The following is a 19474-nucleotide window of genomic DNA, read 5'->3' as shown; positions in this document are numbered from 1 at the left end:
TTGCTTATTTCCATGTATTAGAACCATAGCAGCATTAGGTCCTTTACAAGAGAAAAATTGAAATGTCTTTCCCATACAGAAGAGACACTATCATTTGTCAGTATGTAATAATATTGTCTTCAAAGGAAATAATCATTGTTTTTCTTAGTACTACTGAGACTGTTATGGTTATTTCCACATTTATCATCTACAGAATGCATAGTTGTCCAAAAGTTTGACATACCATCAGTTTTGTTGTTGTCTTTTTGTTTTCGTTTTTCTCTGAAGTAAAGATTTAAGATTTTAAATAAGCCTACTTAACAAATTAGCCTGAAAAACTTCTCTGAAATATAATTCATGTTTGACTGTCTACGCCAAGGAGCGGTGCTCCTAGATACACTGTGAAGGGTCTTTTGGTGTTTTTTGAAAAGTTGTGTTAATGATTAAAATTACAACTGATGGAAGAGGAGATAGATAAATACCTTTGTGGAAATACAAAAATTTAAATTGTTCACATCAGTCTAATGTCACCCTGTAGTTCCTTGTAACGCTCACTTGTATCTCATAGAAAGTTCTTCATTACTGGACTGACTGAGTCAACAATTCCCCTGGTACTCCAACCTTGGCTCAGCTTGTGAAAAAAAACACAACATATTTGGCTGAGAGCACAAAATACTCCAGGAAACACTGTCCAGAATTCAGGCTCTTTTCTACCCTCTGACTCTCTCCTCACCAAAAGAATACATTCGTAAGGAAATGTATTTTATTAAATACTCTTTGGAATCTATTCAGTAAAAAGTTTTGTATATGAAAAACAGAAGCATTTCATGCAGTAAAGCGTATATGCAAACTAACATATTCATATTTCTCTTGAAGCAGTCTTGAATCAAATGCATCATTTCAAATTTGAATTTTATTTTTTTCAGGTTTATGGTTATTTCTTTGATTTATTTCCTAAGAGCAACTCTATAAATGAAGTTTCCACAACTGTTGTGATGTACTTCCATAATATTTAACAGTTTATCCAGGATGTCAGTCTGAATGATCTGGCTGTCTCATCTCACTTACATTTCTGGAAAGTACAAATTCTACAAGTACTGTTATGTTCCAGCATGCCTCATTCTATCTTCCAACAGCTACTAAATTGTTCTCCAACTGAGCCAGCAAGCAAGGAGGCAAGTTACTTGTTCTACAGCTTGATAAAAAAAGGCAGAGCTCCTTCTTCAGCAAGATTGAAAGAAAATTAGACTTCTCTGTAACAACAAAGTCTGCAAAATTGTTTCAAATTCAAAGAGTACTGCATTCTGGGATGACATAGAAAAAGGCATTTAATACAGTTTTAGAGCACCATTTAAATGGTGAAAGTACGTTTAAGTGTCAGTTCTAGATGGATAATTGAGGTTTCTTCCATATAACATCAGACAAAAATTTGAGTATTCGTCTGGGCTGTGCAGAAATAAAACAGTAGCAAATAATCTAATCTTACATGCACATGGCTATTTTCTATTTTCCTGTCTTTTTTTTTTTTTTGTCTTTTTTTTTTTTTTTTAGTTGAGCCTATCTCATCAACAGAATGATGACAACATCAACAGAATGATGATCAACAACTCTAGCACCATGAGAAGAAGGCATACTGCTTCCTTGATGTAATATTCGATAGCATCAGCTCTGTCAGCAGAAATGACTTGGAGCATATAAACTCAATACCTCCATTTTACAGCCTATCTTGTATATTTACTGTATCATTGACTTAGACAAAAAAGCAGCAAACAAATGCTTCACCCTCAATCAAAAATAAATACCACAGCAGTAAATAGATTTAAATACAACTGGCATCTATTGTGTATTAAATAAATTAAGTAATAAATAGAATGCACTGACCTATATGTAGTTCCACAAAGCTACATTGCAAGAATTGCATCAGACATATCAGATTGACAGACATGCAACACTATGCAATACTGTCTCTCAGCAGTAGTTGCAAATATAATAGAATCATAGAATCAAAGAATCACCAACAGGAGTCTTCTGAGCATGGTGCCCTGTTAAGCAGCACTCTTTGCTTCCTCCCGTATTTATACTGAATTTTTACAATCCTGGAGGATTAAATAACACAGCATAAATCCGAGGCCTAGGAACATTAAGAAGTGAATTTTGCTAACCACCTAAGGCAGAAAGTTTTACAAACCTTTACTTTTTTGCATTTGATTCTTTAGACTATCTTCAGCAGCTCATTTGGGGCCAAGAAACCTGTTAATCATCATATTCTACACACTCAAAAAGTCAAAACAGCCATCATACAGAGATAAGGAACTTTTCTCTTTATAAAATCTCTCTGTGCAAACACAGAATTGGGCAGTTATCTTTTTCCCAAGGGGCCTCCTCTATAAAGGTGAGCGTGATGAACATGGGACAGAAGATTCAGGATGAGTTTTAACTGTGAGGAATCTAGTGGGATTATTTCTTCAATTTTGTGAGGTGCACAGCTCTTCTGAATATTAATGCAAACATCATCAGAAATCATCGCTGCTTAACAGAGTGGAAACTGCTGTAATTTGAGGGGTGGGATGCTTAATCAGAGATGTTCCACTGTGGAAGTATAAAATTAACATTCATTTTAAAATGTTGGAACATTTTTTGAACAAATATTAATACATTTAATATTTTTTTCTTGCAAGCATTCAAACAACAATTCAAGGGGGCAATAAATTGATCACAACTTACAATGAAATAAAAAAAAAAGGGAGAAGGAAATGGAATATGAGAAATAAGTTTAAATTAGTTTCTTTACCCATTTTAATTTAGATCTCTATATAATCCAAGTACATATGGGTTGGAATGAGTGCAAATAGAAATTTTAAATATCTTTATGTTCAAAGTTATACAATAAAGGTCTGTTGAGCATCTCTGGCCCAATACACAGCACACGATTCATGCTGGCTGTTCAACTAATGGGACTGTTCAACTGTTTTTCACAGCAATCTGTTCTGACAAAAAATAACTGATGTAGTATGTCTCTCATTTCCACTGACAGAAGATCCTCATGCCATATACTCTGTACCAGTCGTGCAGGCAAAACACAGAAATGGCACATTGGCCACAATCAGTTGTCATGCTCGAATGAATCTTTCTCCTCCTTCTGTGTAAAATTCTGGAAAAATTGTACTCTAACATTATTCCTGTCTTGTAACTCTAAGATACAGGGAAAAACACTGGGAGACATTGGTTTCTGATCAATAAGAGGAAGTCAGATATCCCTCACAGGATGAGTGCTTCAGATCATGTACTTCATTTGTGTGGGTGCTTGGCTTGAGGGAGTTGTCACAACAGGAAGGCAATAGGGACAGTAAGCTGTAACAACATACATTCCTGCTGTCTGGAGCAGTGACAACAAAAGCTAAGAGAACTTTTATGGAAAGGGATTGGGCAACTAGGTCACAATATTGTGGCTGCTGGGCAAAAGAACAGTCACAAGGAAAGAGGAGAAGGTAATAGTAATATATGATAAGGGGAGAAGCAAGATGCAGAAGACTTTGTCAGGTGAGATTGATCTATGCAGATGTAGAATAGGTGATCTAGTGCACAAATGACAAATTATAGTAGACACACTTGAGTTTGAGTTTCTGATTCACTGACACACTGCAGGATATCAACACATTATTCCACCAGAAAGCCATGGTGTAGACTATATTTGATAATAGGCACAGAGCCCAGGTTCTAACTGTCCTAATATAGATGTTAACAGTGTAGGCACTTGCATCTAAACAAATTATTCCAAGCACCTTCATCAGCATATATATATATATGTATATATATGATGAGTACCGGATCTCCTAATGCAGATGCTGACACTAGGTCAGATAACTCATGTACTCACCTCTATTACTTATACTGATGAGACCTGTGACAGCATATAGATTAGTGGAGGCATTTATGTGATGCACACTTAAAGTCAGGTATGAGGAATCCCAACCCTCCTGTTTTTTAAGGACATCCCAAGACAACTCACCCTTTCGCCATCCAGAAGCAGATGTACTCTGAAGTTCATTGATTCATTAAGAATGATCTCTTCGTTCCTGTACAAAATCTGAAATATTCTGCTGTAAACGTTGTTTTCATGCACACAGGCAGAGCAAAGGCTGGAATCACCTGCACAAAACACAGACAGACTACTGGTATGATTTCTGTAGGGAGACTATTTTCTCTCTTATGCTTTCACTTCATGATTATTTAGGCCAGTTTTATTATAACTCATAATTAAACACTTGCATTTTCAATAATTAATGTTAACGGAGTAGGTTGTTGCAGGTTTCCAATCACAGTATTAAAAGAAACAAATGTTAAACACAACCAGGCAGGTTGGATTTCAAAGTGAGAACAGCTAAACCTGTGTCAGCATTTACCCCAACTTTATTTCTAATGAAACCTAAAGCATCTTATGTTTTCCAGGGAATCTTCAGAAGCATGAGCTATGGGTGCTCACCTGAAATACTTCAATTTTTGTCTACAGTGAGCATATTTCAGAAAAGGGAACTTCTTTGCTACCTCTGGTGCTTCTAGAAGTCACTACCCAGGAGGGAAAACAATAGCTAATAGCACATTTCAAATGAGGAAGCCCAAAGTGCAGAGGCATCTTGGTTGAAATTATAGAAAAAGAATAGAAGTACATTTCATTCAACTTGATGAAAGTCCTGTGAAATCCCACAGGCCATTGGCCCACGTGAGAGATTTCAAGTTGGCCCACACAAAACAGACTGAATGAAGGAATTCGAGAACCACAAGCCTAAGCTTCTTCCCATTGTTTTCAGACAGTCAAAGTTTTCATCTGTTTGTGCTGTTATGTCACATGAGAACAAATAAGTTTCACAGATACACAGGTAGAATTAGCCCTTCCTAACTTTGAATTCCTCCACTGTATGCAGTTTTTTCTGGCTACAGAAGAACCTGTGGGTTTTAAGATACTATGACTACACAGGAACCCATGGGTTTTCAGACGCTGGGCATATGACCAAAAAGGATGAAAGATTTTATAATGAAAAGAATTCTAATTTTCACCTGAATTCCACTGTTTCTTAACTCTTCTTTCACTGACAAGAACAGAGCATGACTTGCTTAGCTTTCAAAATTACACTGAAGGCAACAACGTTTGCCTTGATGAGTTCATCCACAGGAGTCTGTGATATTCGTGTGCATACCTAATGAGCAGCTTAGCACCAGAGTGAGGTTCTTTCCAATTCGGTCTTGGCAGTTAACTTGAATAACTTGTTAATGCTACTTCCATTGACACTGAGCAACAACTTGCAAAATTTACTTTCAGTCACTTCCATCGTTTTACAGCTTTCAGCTCAGGATGAGCCTGAAATTTAATTCTTTAGTGAGTGGTAATTTGTAACTCTCCTGATGAGATGTGTTTAAAAAAGGTGTACCACAATCAGTACCTCAGAGAGAGACAGATCTTGTCAGGAAGCCAGCAAGCACACGCTTCTTAAAAAGAATAACAGTATCTCAGAAAAGTAAGTTTTGGACATTTGGATCTGCAGAGCCTATTGTTTTGAGCCTATGATCTCGGGTAGGAAAAAAGTCCAGGTCAGAGTCTTAGGGACCGCTGGTTTGTCAGGAGTTTCAAATCAGGGCTGGTCAATTCTGCTTTGCTAAAGCTACTGCTTTGTTTCACGTGCATATTTGCAATCAGAAGATACATAATTTGCAATCAGAAGATACTGAGTTGATACTGACAAAAGACTAAAAATTTCCAAGGGTAAAGTATATTTAAGGTGAAAAAAATAGAAAAGAAGGGCTAAGAAAAAAAGAAAAGAAAAGAAAAGAAAAGAAAAGAAAAGAAAAGAAAAGAAAAGAAAAGAAAAGAAAAGAAAAGAAAAGAAAAGAAAAGAAAAGAAAAGAAAAGAAAAGAAAAGAAAAGAAAAGAAAAGAAAAGAAAAGAAAAGAAAAGAAAAGAAAAGAAAAGAAAAGAAAAGAAAAGAAAAGAAAAGAAAGGACAAACGAACTAACTAAATGTCACAATAGATAAGTGAACGGAGCCTTGACATTATAATCAATTGTAATCATTAGGTTTTGTGATGCTTGTCTGCTGGAACTGGAATACTGCAGACGAAGAAGTACCTTCTCTAAATAAATAAATAAATAAATAAATAAGTTAATGAAAAGGGTCAGTAGGAAAGAGTTCATTAAAAAGCAATAAGACTTCTGCTAATCAATTATCAGGACCACGGGGATGTCAACACAAACTACATTGAAATCATTTTCCTATTAACGACTTTCACCAAGAACACCCGTGTGACAAAGTGTTTCACCTTGCTATTGCCTTCCCATCACATAGCCTTCCAAGTACTTCTGATAAAGTCCAAGCAGCCTAGAGAAATACACATTTATTTCCTGATGTTACACCCATTAGGCTAGAACATTTCAGCCTGATTAGCCCTTCAAAGCATGCAGTCGTATTTATTTTAATTTAAACCTCCTCATATTAGAGACACTGCAAAAATCATATTAGGGTTATAATGCATTCTTATTCCTATCTGGCAGACAAAGGGAGCTTTATGTTATTTGATTTGGATATTGATATACCGCTACTCTTCTAAGATGGAAAGTTTAATGTCATTTACTTTTCAAATGCACTTCTGCACAGACCATTGCTAGTGTGTAACTGCTTTAGGAGCCAGATTTGCAAGGTGGCATAAAGAGACATTTCTCTTGCTGGAAAGGTCAAAATCAAAGACATGCAGATAAAATACAGTGCTAAAAGTTGCTTAGTTTAAGAACAGATCTATGTGGGTCACTCCAAAAGTAACGCCTTCAATTTATTTCCATGGAAACTCTTACATATAAAAAGAGAATTACACTGTTTGATAGAGGAAATTCTGCTACAAAACATGATTTTTTCATCAGTCGCCACCATTCTATCCAACTCTCTATTTTCACCAGCAATGAACGAGAGCCGACATGCTGTGCTTGCAAAAATCTGCATTTAGTGAAGGTGACCTATTGTCATCACTGCTGAAACACACTACCCACCACCTCACTGTGCTCACATGTAGCTTTTGGTCTTTAACATTCAGCAAGCATTAATGAATGGCACTGTATACCTGGCTGCATGACCATACTAAAGCTTTTTTCACTCAAAAGAAGTGGTTCCAAGCCAGACAGACGTATCCGTAGCCTATTCCACAAAAACATCACCATCATCCCACTAACTTTTGGAAAGTAAGTTTTGCAGATTTCTCCTTGTTCTTGGGAACAGTTATGCTGTCCTAAATGCACAAACTTGTCAGCTAACAGACACAGTAGCAAGAAGGCTGGCAATTACCATGGCTGACATCCATCAGAGACCTGATAGCACCTTTGTTGGACTAGATGACCCTTCAAACTCAAACTACTCTACTATAATCCTATGATGATGGTTGCTAGAAGAAGACATAGGAGAGGAGAGCCACGAAGATGATCAGGGGACTGGAGTACCTCCCCTATGAAGACAGGCTGAGGGAGCTGGGCTTGTTCAGCATGGAGAAAAGAAGGCAATGGGGTGACCTCATTGCAGCCTTTCAGTACCTAAAGGGAGCCTGCAAACAGGAGGGGAATCAACTCTTTGAAAGAGTTGATAACTGCAGGACAGGGGGAAATAGTTTTAAGTTGAGGGAGGGAAGATTTAGGTTGGATGTCAGGGGAAAATTCTTTGCTATGAGAGTGGTGAGGCGCTGGAACAGGCTGCCCTGAGAGGCTGTGGATGCCCCGTTCCTGGAGGTGTTCAAGGCCAGACTGGATGGGGCCCTGGGCAGCCTGGTCTAGTATTGAATATTGAGGTTGGTGGCCCTGCATGTGGCAGGGGGGTTGGAGATTCATGATCCTTGAAGTTCCTTCCAACCCTAGCCATTCTGTGATTCTGTGATTCTGTGATTCTGTGATTCTGTGACAGAGCAGATATACACCTGTGCACATACATTCCCCTCCATCCTCCAGGACAAAGCATGAGGTGGTGAGAGAGAAGCTTGAAACTCTCCCAAACCCCTTTCTAGCAAAACCTCACCTACCCATACAGCTTTGAGTTATGTCTGTACTGCTCACAGGCCACGTGCACTCCAAGAAAAACACATGTGGTATGTGGAAACTGCTGGAAGCTCTGAATCCCTGGTGAGAGCTTGAGTTAAGACTATACTGACCTTCGTTTAGCTCTTTATTCCACAATTTCAAATATCTAGGTTTTGGTAAATTCAACAAGGAAAGACTAATCTTGCAGTAATTACCTTTGCTCAGTAAATTTTCTTGTCAGGAGGTGTCACAAATACACCTCCTGACACAAAAATTCACTGAGCAAAAGCTAATTATGCTATGTCCCTTAAACCAACAGGAATCCTGTTTCCCATGTCCTTTTCCTAAATGGCTTTTTCTTTACTGCTTCTCTTCTTTGGATGAAATTAGCCTTCAAAATATCGCAAAGTGAAAGAGCTAAGTAACAAATTCAGGTTTTATCTTCAGCCAAACTTAGTGAGAATAGAAACTACACTGTTCTGGGGACCATCACTAGGAGCGAGGAATTTGAATAGGGAGCTGTCTGTGGCAGACATGAAAAAGTTCCTACAAAATAAGCTTTCCATAATATCTCAGAGTATATAGAGATGACTTGGATGGAAGAGTAGGATTTACTAAGTTAGTAAGTTAGCAATGGATAAGCAAATCTGTTTAACATCCTCAAGAAAGAGCACCAGGATCTGAAGAACATCTGAAGATAGTGTTGTTTAAATTGAACAGGTCTTTTGACCTTTCTAAGACCCTAGTACACAAAGCAGATAGAATATATCTCCTCTCAGATTTCACTGGCCAGTTATTCCTACTGTCCTCTCCAGCTTCATCAGTTTCTTCCTTTTCAACTTTGAGCATTTTTAACTCCCTACTTCTACTACTTTGGCTCTCATTATGCCTCAGTTATCTCCTTTCTTACCTTCAAATCTTCTGTACTCTAATCACTGTGTACTCACTCTTTTTTTTTTTTTTTTTTTTTTAATGTCTATGAAAATGGCTTGAGAAGGTTCAGTAATATTTCACCTTGGCAAATTCAATTGATAATGACACTCGCATATCTCAACCTCTGATTTCTGTCAAGGAGACTCTGAACTGGCAATATCTTGCTGTAGTGGAGACTTGATGATGAATGAACCCTCAGAGCCATTGAAATCATGGGGATCCTTGCTGTTTGCTAGCAATAGGATTGGATAGTTTCTAAGGTCTGTGCAATCTGCTTGGCATATAAGTCATTAGGATGCTCCAATCTCATCAGCTAAATTATTTCCATAATTGCATTTTCAATTTTGCTTCCTCCTGCTATCTGTAACTGCTGAAGGAAACTGGAATAAATGTTAAGCAACAGTCCTTTTCAAGGACAGTAGGCATCCCTGCCTGAGACCCAGACTTGCCTGGGAGCCTTAGTATAAGGAGACCTTTGAGAAATGATGGAGCTGTGTTTCTTTGTATTTTATCAAGACTTACAAACACACAACTATCTAACACAGTCCCTAACCCAAATTTTCACATTAGATGATAAAATAGCCATGGGTGAAAGGCAATATATTTTAGAGAATTTCTAAAGAAAAATCAACCGTTAGAAAGGAAGAGGTACTTGGCTGTAGAGCTACAGAGACCATGCACAAGTAGAATGGATATCACTACATCACTTTGCTTTACTTTCTGGTCCCGCTGGGGACCAGAGGAATGAAGAAAGCCTTGGTATTAGATCCTTTTCCCACATACAATTTTTCTATTAATCTTGTAGAACATGTCAGCTGTAGCTTTACTGAAAACTACAGAGGGAAAACACCATACATATAACTTCATATTACCTCCACTTTTAGTACATTTCATCCTGGGGTTTGAAGAAGAATGATCAGAAAGTGGACTCACCCTGACCTTTATTCTCACCTGTATTCACTAGCCCAGAGAAGCAAGACAAATCAGTAATTTTTCAAAATAAGGAAGTAGGAAATGTGATGACTAGGTCCCAGCACTCTGCTGCTGGAGAAATTACATCACTTTCTATCCCCTAAGCAGGACAGAAAACAAAGTCATATTTGTTATTCTAAATATAAAATCACAGCTCCAGGGAATATCAATATGACAGCCCTTTTGAAAGATGACTTCAGGTTTACATCCTGCCTTCACCAGAATTCTGCCTTTGCTCTTTATTGAGTTTTGTGTGTGAGGTCTAAAAAGGAACAGGAAGTGATTACAGCGTCAGAAAAAAATCCATATGGAAAAGTAATATAACTTCAAAACTATCCTCTTTAATGCCTTTACATCCATAGCAGTGGAAACAAGGTAATTACTAGAAAAATCCTGAATCTTTCTTGCCATCTGAGGAAAGTATTATTACACTACTGCTCAAATAAATGGAAATTTAGAGTTCTGCTAAGCTCTGATTTAATGAAAGATATACTCTTCAATAACACGGGTAAACCAAGCTGCTATAGTTGTAAACAGAGCTTTACCACAAACATTTCATTATGAATAACAGCACACACTGAAGCATTTATATCTCAGATTAATTCAGATTAATGCTCAGGGGGCTGGAGCACCTCCCCTATGAGGACAGGCTGAGGGAGTTGGGCTTGTTCAGCCTGGAGAAGAGAAGGCTGCGGGGTGACCTCATTGCAGCCTATCAATACCTGAAGGGAACCTACACCCAGGAGGGGAGTAAACTCTTCAAAAGGGCTGACAACAGCAGGACTAGGGGAAATGGTTTTAAGTTGAAGGAGGGAAGATTTAGGTTAGATGTTAGGGGGAAGTTCTTTACTAGGAGAGTGGTTAGGCCCTGGAACGGGCTGCCCAGGGAGGTTGTGGATGCCCCGTCCTTGGACGTGTTTAAGGCCAGGTTGGACGGGGTCCTGGGCAACCTGATCTGAATGTGTATGTTTGGTGGCCCTGCTAGGCAGGGGGGTTGGAACTACATGATCCTTGGGGTCCCTTCCAACCTGGGTGATTCTGTGATTCTGTGATTCTGTGATTCTGTAATTCAGACTCAAGAAACATATCATAGTCTATATGTTTGGGTTCCCACACAAGCAAATGTCACATTCCTTCAAACGCAGTTTCATTCTCCTGGTCACTCGTGCACAGATAGATGAAGGGCACTGCAACACACTCACTTGAGAAAGAGCTCTGAGCATTTCAATACCTTCCTACCCACAGGCCTTATGTTACTACCTACGCAGCCAAGCTGTGTCACTGGTTCCTGTGATCTTTCCTAATCTTCTTGAGTAGAAAGTCATCTGCTGGAGCATCACAGAAGAAGGCAGTGTAAAATTAGCTTGCTGCCCTTGCTCTGAAGCAAATTAGAAACAGTCATTGTCTTCTCCCACAGCTCAATGGTGAGGATGGGTCACTGAGTGGTACACATAGCAATGTCATTAAAATCTCAGCCTGGACTACCTGTATCCCACCTGTGTGTAATCTGAATCATTTCTATGGCATGTATCTTCCCAGTTAGTACTGTCATAAACATATATGTCTAGTGGTTGACTACATTTTCCTGTCCAGACACACTGTCCTTCTGATATTTGGCATACAAAATTCCCACTAATATCTCTAATATCAAAACAGAGATGTTTCTTGTTTAGAGTTCCTACAAAATACTTGTGTATTTACTAAGTTCCTGTGTCATCTAATTTCTTCTACTGTTGCCAAATTTCTTGAACACTTGTAGGCCATGTTAATTTTTGTATTTTTAGTGAAATTTAAGATGTGGACATTCCTTGAATGAACAGTATGCTATCTTGCCAGAGCCTATGCTCTTCACTGTAAAATAGAACCAAAGATCAGAAAGCCTCGTGCAAATAGCAGTGTTTATCTAACTTGCTTTTTTCCCTTTACCATCTGTTGGAACCATATGTCTTCTTAAATAAGAGATAATTATAGGTCTCTACCACAACTAATCAAACAGTGCAAACTGTGGTAAACTTCAGCTGGAAATTCCATTTATTCTATATGAAAATTCTTCCTAAAACAGACATTGAGGTAGTGATCTTACTCTGTTTCTTTACTCTTGGTATACTGTAGTTGTAGCTGAGACACAAGTTTGTGTTAAGGTATGGGATAAATTCAGAACAATAAGCATCAAAGAAGAGTTCACACAAAGTACATTAGCAAGAGAGACCTTGGGACTGAAAGTAACTGTCTAATGAATATCCATTGCTATGTACTCTACCTGAGCACTTAATGTTCTTAGTTTTCCTTCACTGTCCTTGTGCTGTTCCTCATAATCAAAGTAAGAAAAGAAACACCCTTGTCACAGACATATATGATTTTTAGAACTGAGTAACCTGAGAAAAGAAGGATCTGGTACTAAAATTAAATTTTGGAAGAGAGATTCCAGACTATTTAGAGAACAGCTTAAAAAAGACAAGACTTCATTTTAATGTCCAATGGGCATTAGCATAAATGTCTACTTGTATAAATGTGCATTAACACCATTCATTCAAATGTTTTATAACCCACCAGTGCTAGTGTCACTTTGCATTGCTTTGCAATGTGAAAGGACTGAAGGATAAAAATGAATTCAGTCCTAAATATGGAGAACGAATTGTTGAAGTGCCTTTCAAATAACCCAAACACTAGCTATGTGTTTCAGAATCACAGGAATACAGAAATTTCAGAATGTTATGCCAACCTTCCAGTCAATTTAGTACTATTCTGGCAGAAATTAAGATTTTCTGAAAAGAAAGGCAAATGGAAGAAGTATTATGTTTTGAGTTACTTAATTCCAATGGTCAGTTAGGTAGCTGCTTTCCATTAAAAATTTCACAAACTGTTTGTGTGCACTAGTGGTGTGCAAAAGAAGAATGCCATGACAAGAAGGCTAAAGCACATTGTTTGAGAGGGGAGCAAGAAAAAAGAGGGAGGGGAAGGAAAACATCTCAATTTTCCTCACTACAAATATTTACAGATTCAGATATGTCAGAGCTGAAATACAAAACGAAACAAAACAAAACAAAACAAAATAAAAATCAACTCTGACTGTATGTACTGTACAGACACAGCAAGCATAGGACTTTCTAATTACTGTTCCAGTGCTCACATAGCATAGCTGGCATCATCTTATCAACACCAGTTAACTGAATCAGAAAAATCCTGAACTAAAATTACAGCCTTTACATTAAAATAGAGATTGAAGGTTTCCCAGCTGAGGATATACGAGTTTCAAATTTTCTGATTAATGGTGTGGATTTGGAACTAAACACCCTCCTAATGTACTATTGCCACAGTACCATTTATGCTTATTGTGTTCAGGAAGGTGATGGATGGACGTCATATATTGACCAAACTTTTGTCTCCTGCACTATAGTTAGCTGCGCTGGACTCAGAGGATAAATTACTGTGAATTAAATAAGCAAAACTTTTTTCTGACAGTCAAAAATATTACAGTAAGTTTAATTATAAGATGTGAAAGGCAGCCCCTAAGATTCCACCATAAAACAAAAAGCCTGAGGATCCAGCAGAAAGGACTTCAGAATCTAAGTGGAAGGATTAAATTTTCTTCTGTATGTTTTATATCTTTTAGCAGATATTTTAATTTCTAATCAGCTGAGGCATAAGAATGCTCCTCTCCTAGGTCAGCCAGCTCTTGCATGATTAGTGATTTAATTGCTGAACTGTCTACGCAGCTCAGCACAAATATGCAATAAAATTATTTTTTCTTACTCACTTACTTCTCCAATTAGATTCCATCAACCTCTGCCATTCCATCAGTGAATTTTTTGCTTTATGCACATTATTTTCAATTAAAATCCTGCATCTTCATCTGGATCACACATGCAAATAAATCAGCAAGAGACCTATCATACTTTGTCAATGCATGTCAGGCACAAGCCATTTGGCTTTCTGTCTAGGATTTCATTAAACCGCATTAATGTTCTCTTTCTCAGTGATGTGCCAAGAGTATCATTAGTTTTTCTTCCTTGGATTGATGTCTGGTAAGGCTATTCATCGCCTTCAGTCTGAATTAAGGGTCATTCAAGAAAAGGAACCCTTACCCTTTTCTGAACAGGCTGTCTTTTTGTTTGACACAAACTGTGTACATCTCATGGTTCTGCACTAAGCTCTTAAGACAACTTAGCACTATAAGACTAGAGGATCACAAGTCTATTCCCCCTAGCCTTCCTCAACAAAACCCATTTAAGATACTGTGACTGAAATGGGCCGCATCTTGTCTGTCCAAAAAATCTCTGAGACAAAAGGGTTTAATTGCATTTAAAAATAAAGATTACCAAAATTTTACTTCCACCATCTTATAATTAGGGAACTTGCACAGAAATATGGTGAATCAAAAGATGATCCTGAGAATCAGTGGTAGAGCTGGAAATGAACTCTAGTTCACTGTAAAGAAAGGTCTCTATTTACCATCAAACAGAAACATGCTCTGAAATGGCAACACTAACACCATGCAGCATATGAGAGATCTGGATGCCCAGTGCTATCACTGTTCCCTTGAGAGACACTGGGCAAATCATGAAGCTTCTATGCGGCTCAGTTCCCACAGGTTAATTATTCCTTCACTTTGTATCTCACTTAAAGTCTGCAGCTGCTATTTTTAGCCCTGAGTTTTATTACAGTGCTTATCACAAACTATCAGTCACTGTGTCTACGTTAGCGAAGAAACACCTACTAAACCTATGATAGAAGCCTTTGATTATCTTCACAATAAGTAAATTGTGCAGATATTTCCCTTGGTATAATTTTGCAAGTGACAATCATTTATACTTTTTTGTATTAGCTTTATAACATCTCAAATCTCTTCCTTCATCATGTAAACTCATTCATCAACACTCCTAATCAAGTCTAGAGATCAATAATCCCAAGTGTAATCCATGGGACAAATACGCATCTCTGACTTAAGCTGAATTTCAGGCTCTTAGATCTCCAAATCTACGCAGTTGTCTGCTTAAAAAATTGTCACTCCTTGCAAAGATCAAAGAAGAAAACAGATCAGAAGTGTGCTGCTGCAGCTTACAGTTTCTTTCCTAGCTTTTAACCTCTTTCCTAAAGAATAATACAATAAGAAGTAAATATTCAATTGGTGCAACATTGGAAACAGCCTATCATTTCTGATGTTACATTGAATGAAGAGAATGAATACGTAATTATATTGTTCCTCTGGATTTCACTGGCAGGAAAGCCTAAGAGAAGAACAAATACTGGAGATCCCAAATGACAAATACTCTAGAGTAATCAGAAAAGCAAGCCAATGTATGAAGTAGTGTAAGAGGAAACAAGAGTCATAGAAACAAACTCCGTTCTCTTTTCAGTGCTTTTATAATTGCTTTAAGCGAACAGAAAGCTGGTTTCCATTACTCCAGGAATAGTAATTTAGGTTGAGATTGTTCAAAAAATGTGAAGAAAAAAAAAAATACTGTTCATTTTTCATTAAGTCTTTTACATATGTCCATGTACTTTTAAGGATGGTTACCATTGAAAAAGAAGGCTATGGGAAATAATATGAAAGCCTGTGGATATGAATCACAGCCAAAAAAAAAAAAAATTAACAAAACAAAACAAAACAAAAACCAGCCTAAGAGTTAACTTATTCTTATTTATAATTAATAGAGGAAATTTAAAGACTTGATGGGAACTTTTCACACAGGCAAGAAGAATGAAAAACCGAGGGGAAACTGGAAAACATCCAATGTAGGCTTGGCAAGAACCTTTGGCAGAAATGTTAAAAGCTTTCATAAATTAAAATGAAGGAAAAAAAAAAAAAAAAAGAAAAGAAAATGAAACGGAAGGAAGGAAGACTTGGAAATCTATAGGTTTTCTCATGACTAAATCATTACTGCGTAAGAAACACCTCAGTGCCTGAGTTTTCCTGGAAAATATGTGGAAAATTTAACAACTAATTGCTTCCTTACCATATATCTGAGAGATTCATACACACAACTTCACTTTATTTTTTACATCCCTATCAAGATATATGGTATTCATATGAAGCTTTATCAGCTAATACAGACTTCAACGGTGTTTGATGCCAGAGAATTTCAGTCTCGCTGTCTCAACAAAAAATTTCCTGTGATGACACTTAAGTTTGTGTTATTTCAGCATCTCCAGATACTTTTCTATTCTCTTTCTGTCTGAAATTCAGTAGTCAAGCTCAGAATTTGTTTACATGGTTTATAAGATAAGTTCCAGAATCATCAGCTGGAAGAGTTCAGCAATTGAAGATACTCAGAACTGCAGTTTATCCGTACAGCACAACAACCATTTCAGTGCATTGGTTAATATTTTGCTGTTACAGATTGTCTTGCCAAACCCTTCTGAACTACAACTGATATTCAGTGTTTTTTTGTTTGTTTGTTTTATTACACTGTTCTTTCTGTGTTAACTCTGCTATATTCTTCTGTGCACTGAAGACGGGTTCTTTTTTTCTACGCTGCCTACCACGTCCATGCTGTATTTCAGATCACACTTTTATATGGACAGATATCCTTCAGTATGTAAACAAGTAAAGAGGCTTGACATTTCCATCAGAAATTGTGGATGTAACTTTTTTCACAGAGCTCTTTCAAGACTTCCATCCTATTGCCAATCTATCAGTTTGTGAATCAATTACTCTTCTCACAGTTGTCAGGACTGATTAGCCTTTGGAAGAAGATGAAAGTAGGAGGTACTATGAAAGCTCTTACAAGCTAGTAGAAGACATGCACAGCTGACTGGTGTTTAACTAGTATTATTTGGGGAGATTGTGCTCCTCCTTTATTTATTACTATAAAAAAAAAGGTAAGAAGGAAAAAATAAAACCATAACACAGATATTAATTCAGTTCAAGGGACCTCAGCACTGAACTTGTGAACTTGAAACAAGAAACACCTGTTCTAGCTTAATCAGACTTTTTCTGGAGTACTGAGTAAATTACATGTGACTGGAATAAAATCTTGGCCACATATACAAAAGGCTGAATCATTAGTACAAATGCCACCACCACCCTTCTATTTCCAAAAGCAGAAAAATTTAAAGAAGCCTCATTCTCTGAAATACTTTTCAGAACTTTCTGAAGACAGAGATGTAAAAATTCAGAATTTGGGGAAAATGGTCAACTAATAAAGTAGCAATGATGGGCTCTGAATTTTTTTTCTTAGATACAACTGAAGTTCTGAAGAAAAAGTCAAGAAGGCGCTTTGCAAAGATGACTTCTGCAGAAATGCTAAATCAGCCAAAACTGGGGCTGTGCAGTTTATTGAATCTCTTTTTCGACAATCAAGTAAAGAACCTAAAGGACAATAATATCTACACCTAGTAAATATGTCTTTAGTAACATTTTGCCACTTTCTTAATTTCTACATTTTCCTTGCTGACACTACTCAAATTCAAAAAGCCCAAGGATGGCATTGAATGCTTTTTTCCAGAAATACTGCTTCAGTAAAAAAATATAGGTCTACAAGTTTCAAGCAGAATTTCTAAAGCTGGGTCAGCACCTCTGAAGACTGCTCATGTTAGGACAGCATCTCTTCGTTCAGCACAGCTGCACTATTCCTGTTTCAAGAACATTGTCATATCATATACTAGAGGGTCATTTCTGGAAACTCTTAAAATACATGAAGAAAAAAAAAAGATCACTTTCAACTCAAACCTGCAGGCTTTAAAGAGTAATCCCAACTGGAGAACAATTCTTTGCTACAATTTTCATACGTTTCATACAGCTCCCTGTACGACTGAACTCTTTCTTTCTTCAAGCTGTTTCCTTTTGGCAGTGGCCATATACTGAAGTCTGACTTGTACTCAGATTGTCATTAAACTTGTAACAACAAGAAGCCCCTGCTAAGCCTGAGTAAAAATGAAGATACTTTGCTTATTTTATCCAGTCATATCTGCTGCTGAGCTTTTAATTTTTCAGGTTCTTCTCTTATCCACTTCTCATTTTTTAATCTTTTAAATTAAGGATAATTACTCTGGTCCCCTTAGCCAATGTTGGACTATATTTGGAGAGATGGAAGTGATTAAAAACAAAGGCATCTGGGGCAAAAGAAAATAAGATTTTCAGTGGATTGTAAAATGTGTGGACCCTATGACTGATTCCCATAGAGACACTGGTCCTTCTTGAATTATTTGAAACATGGGACAGCATTTAATAATTTCTTGTTTTCACAAGTTCACCACTGAAACACTGCTAACCCTCTCCTCTAGTGATGGGTCAGAAAAGGGGTTCAAGAAAGGTAGGAGGTTCTTCAGATGCAGAGCAGAAGTTCCCTGTAGCCAGGAGAGGCCCAGGGGCACTACATGAAGCAGTTCTCCACATGCAGCAATGGAGGAGCCCATAGTGCAGCAACGGATGAGGCCTGGGGGAGCTGCAGTCAATGGACAGCCTCCACAGGAGCAGACCTGATTTGGAGTGGCAGCCATGGAGAGGAGCCCACGGTGAGGCAGAAAGGCTGGGGGAGCGGCTGTATCTGGGGACTGTATGGAGCAGCACCTGAAGGATGGGCCCTGCGGCACAGAGCTGCATTGGAGCAGTGCTTGGAGAGCTGTAGCCTTTGGGAAGATCACACAGTATCATTTAGGGAAGGATGGCATCCCATGAGGGAGACCCATGGATCGGGGCAGAGAATGACCATGAAGGAGCAAACACAAAGTATTATGGGCTGACCAGAATCCATTTTCTGTTCTCCTATACTGATTTGGGAGAGAAAGTAGAAGAGAGTGGATGGATGGAAGGTTTATTTAGTTTACCTTTAGTTTCTCCCTGCTCTAGTCTGTTAGTAGTTGGTAAAAATTATACTGATTTCCCTAAACTGAGGTTGTTTTGCCCAGGATGATGAGTATCTCCCTCACTTTATCTTGACCTTGAGCTCTTTCTTGTACTTTCTCCCTCAGTTCTTTTGAGGAGGGAGTGTGAAAGAGCAATGTGGTACAATTTAGCTGCCCATCAGGGTGAAACCACCACAAGTGTAAATGAATGCAGTAAAATCCTATGTGGAAAGCAGGCTCGCTACCTCAGAATATGCATTTATAGCTAGAGTCTTAAGGAATAGGGAGGATTCAGTACAATTTTTATACATATTCTACAGTACCAATCAGCCTATGAAGCGTTCAGCCTATGAGTATACTGTATGAAACAGCAGTAACTCTTCCCATGCTCACCTGAGTTTGTATTCACCATCTTACTTTGTTTTATGAGTATAGTTATCAGGCTTCTGCTTGCAATCACCAAACAAGCAGCCTCACAGACAAGGCAAGAACTAAATTCAGTTCACTTGAGCTTTTTGTTTCTCAGCTAGCTAATGTGAAATATATCCCCTAAGAACATCCTCCTCCTGCATGCAAACAACGTGTCAGTGAGTACTTTTACTTCTAAAGATGCTCTTCACAAGTTAGCCTCAGATTTCTTTCTCGCATAAGCCAATTTCCTGTTTCACGTAGCAATTATATAAATGGAGGTGAAGTTCCCAATCACTCCCATTGGCTTTTCACAGCTCACAAGTTAAAAGATGAACAACATTAAATAACT

The 19474-nt window shown here is 37.8% G+C and overlaps 1 protein-coding gene across 5 annotated transcripts in view; it reads right to left on the bottom strand.

The window, feature by feature from the left end:
* The window catches only part of FAM135B (family with sequence similarity 135 member B), a 253776-nt gene that overhangs the window by 64560 nt on the left and 169742 nt on the right, over positions 1–19474 (bottom strand). For all 5 annotated transcript variants that reach the window (XR_007375706.1, XM_048938962.1, XM_048938959.1 and 2 more), the window contains one exon: positions 3989–4128. Coding sequence is in view for 4 of the 5 variants with exons in the window: in XM_048938962.1 (XP_048794919.1) it covers positions 3989–4128 (140 nt within the window). In the remaining variant the exon portion in view is untranslated. The remainder of the gene's footprint in view (positions 1–3988; positions 4129–19474) is intronic.

Source organism: Lagopus muta, chromosome 3 (genome assembly GCF_023343835.1).
Source record: "Lagopus muta isolate bLagMut1 chromosome 3, bLagMut1 primary, whole genome shotgun sequence".
NCBI classification, from domain to species: domain Eukaryota; kingdom Metazoa; phylum Chordata; class Aves; order Galliformes; family Phasianidae; genus Lagopus; species Lagopus muta.
The sequence above is the reverse complement of the archived record's forward strand: the minus strand, read 5'-3'. Positions and strand labels throughout refer to the sequence as shown.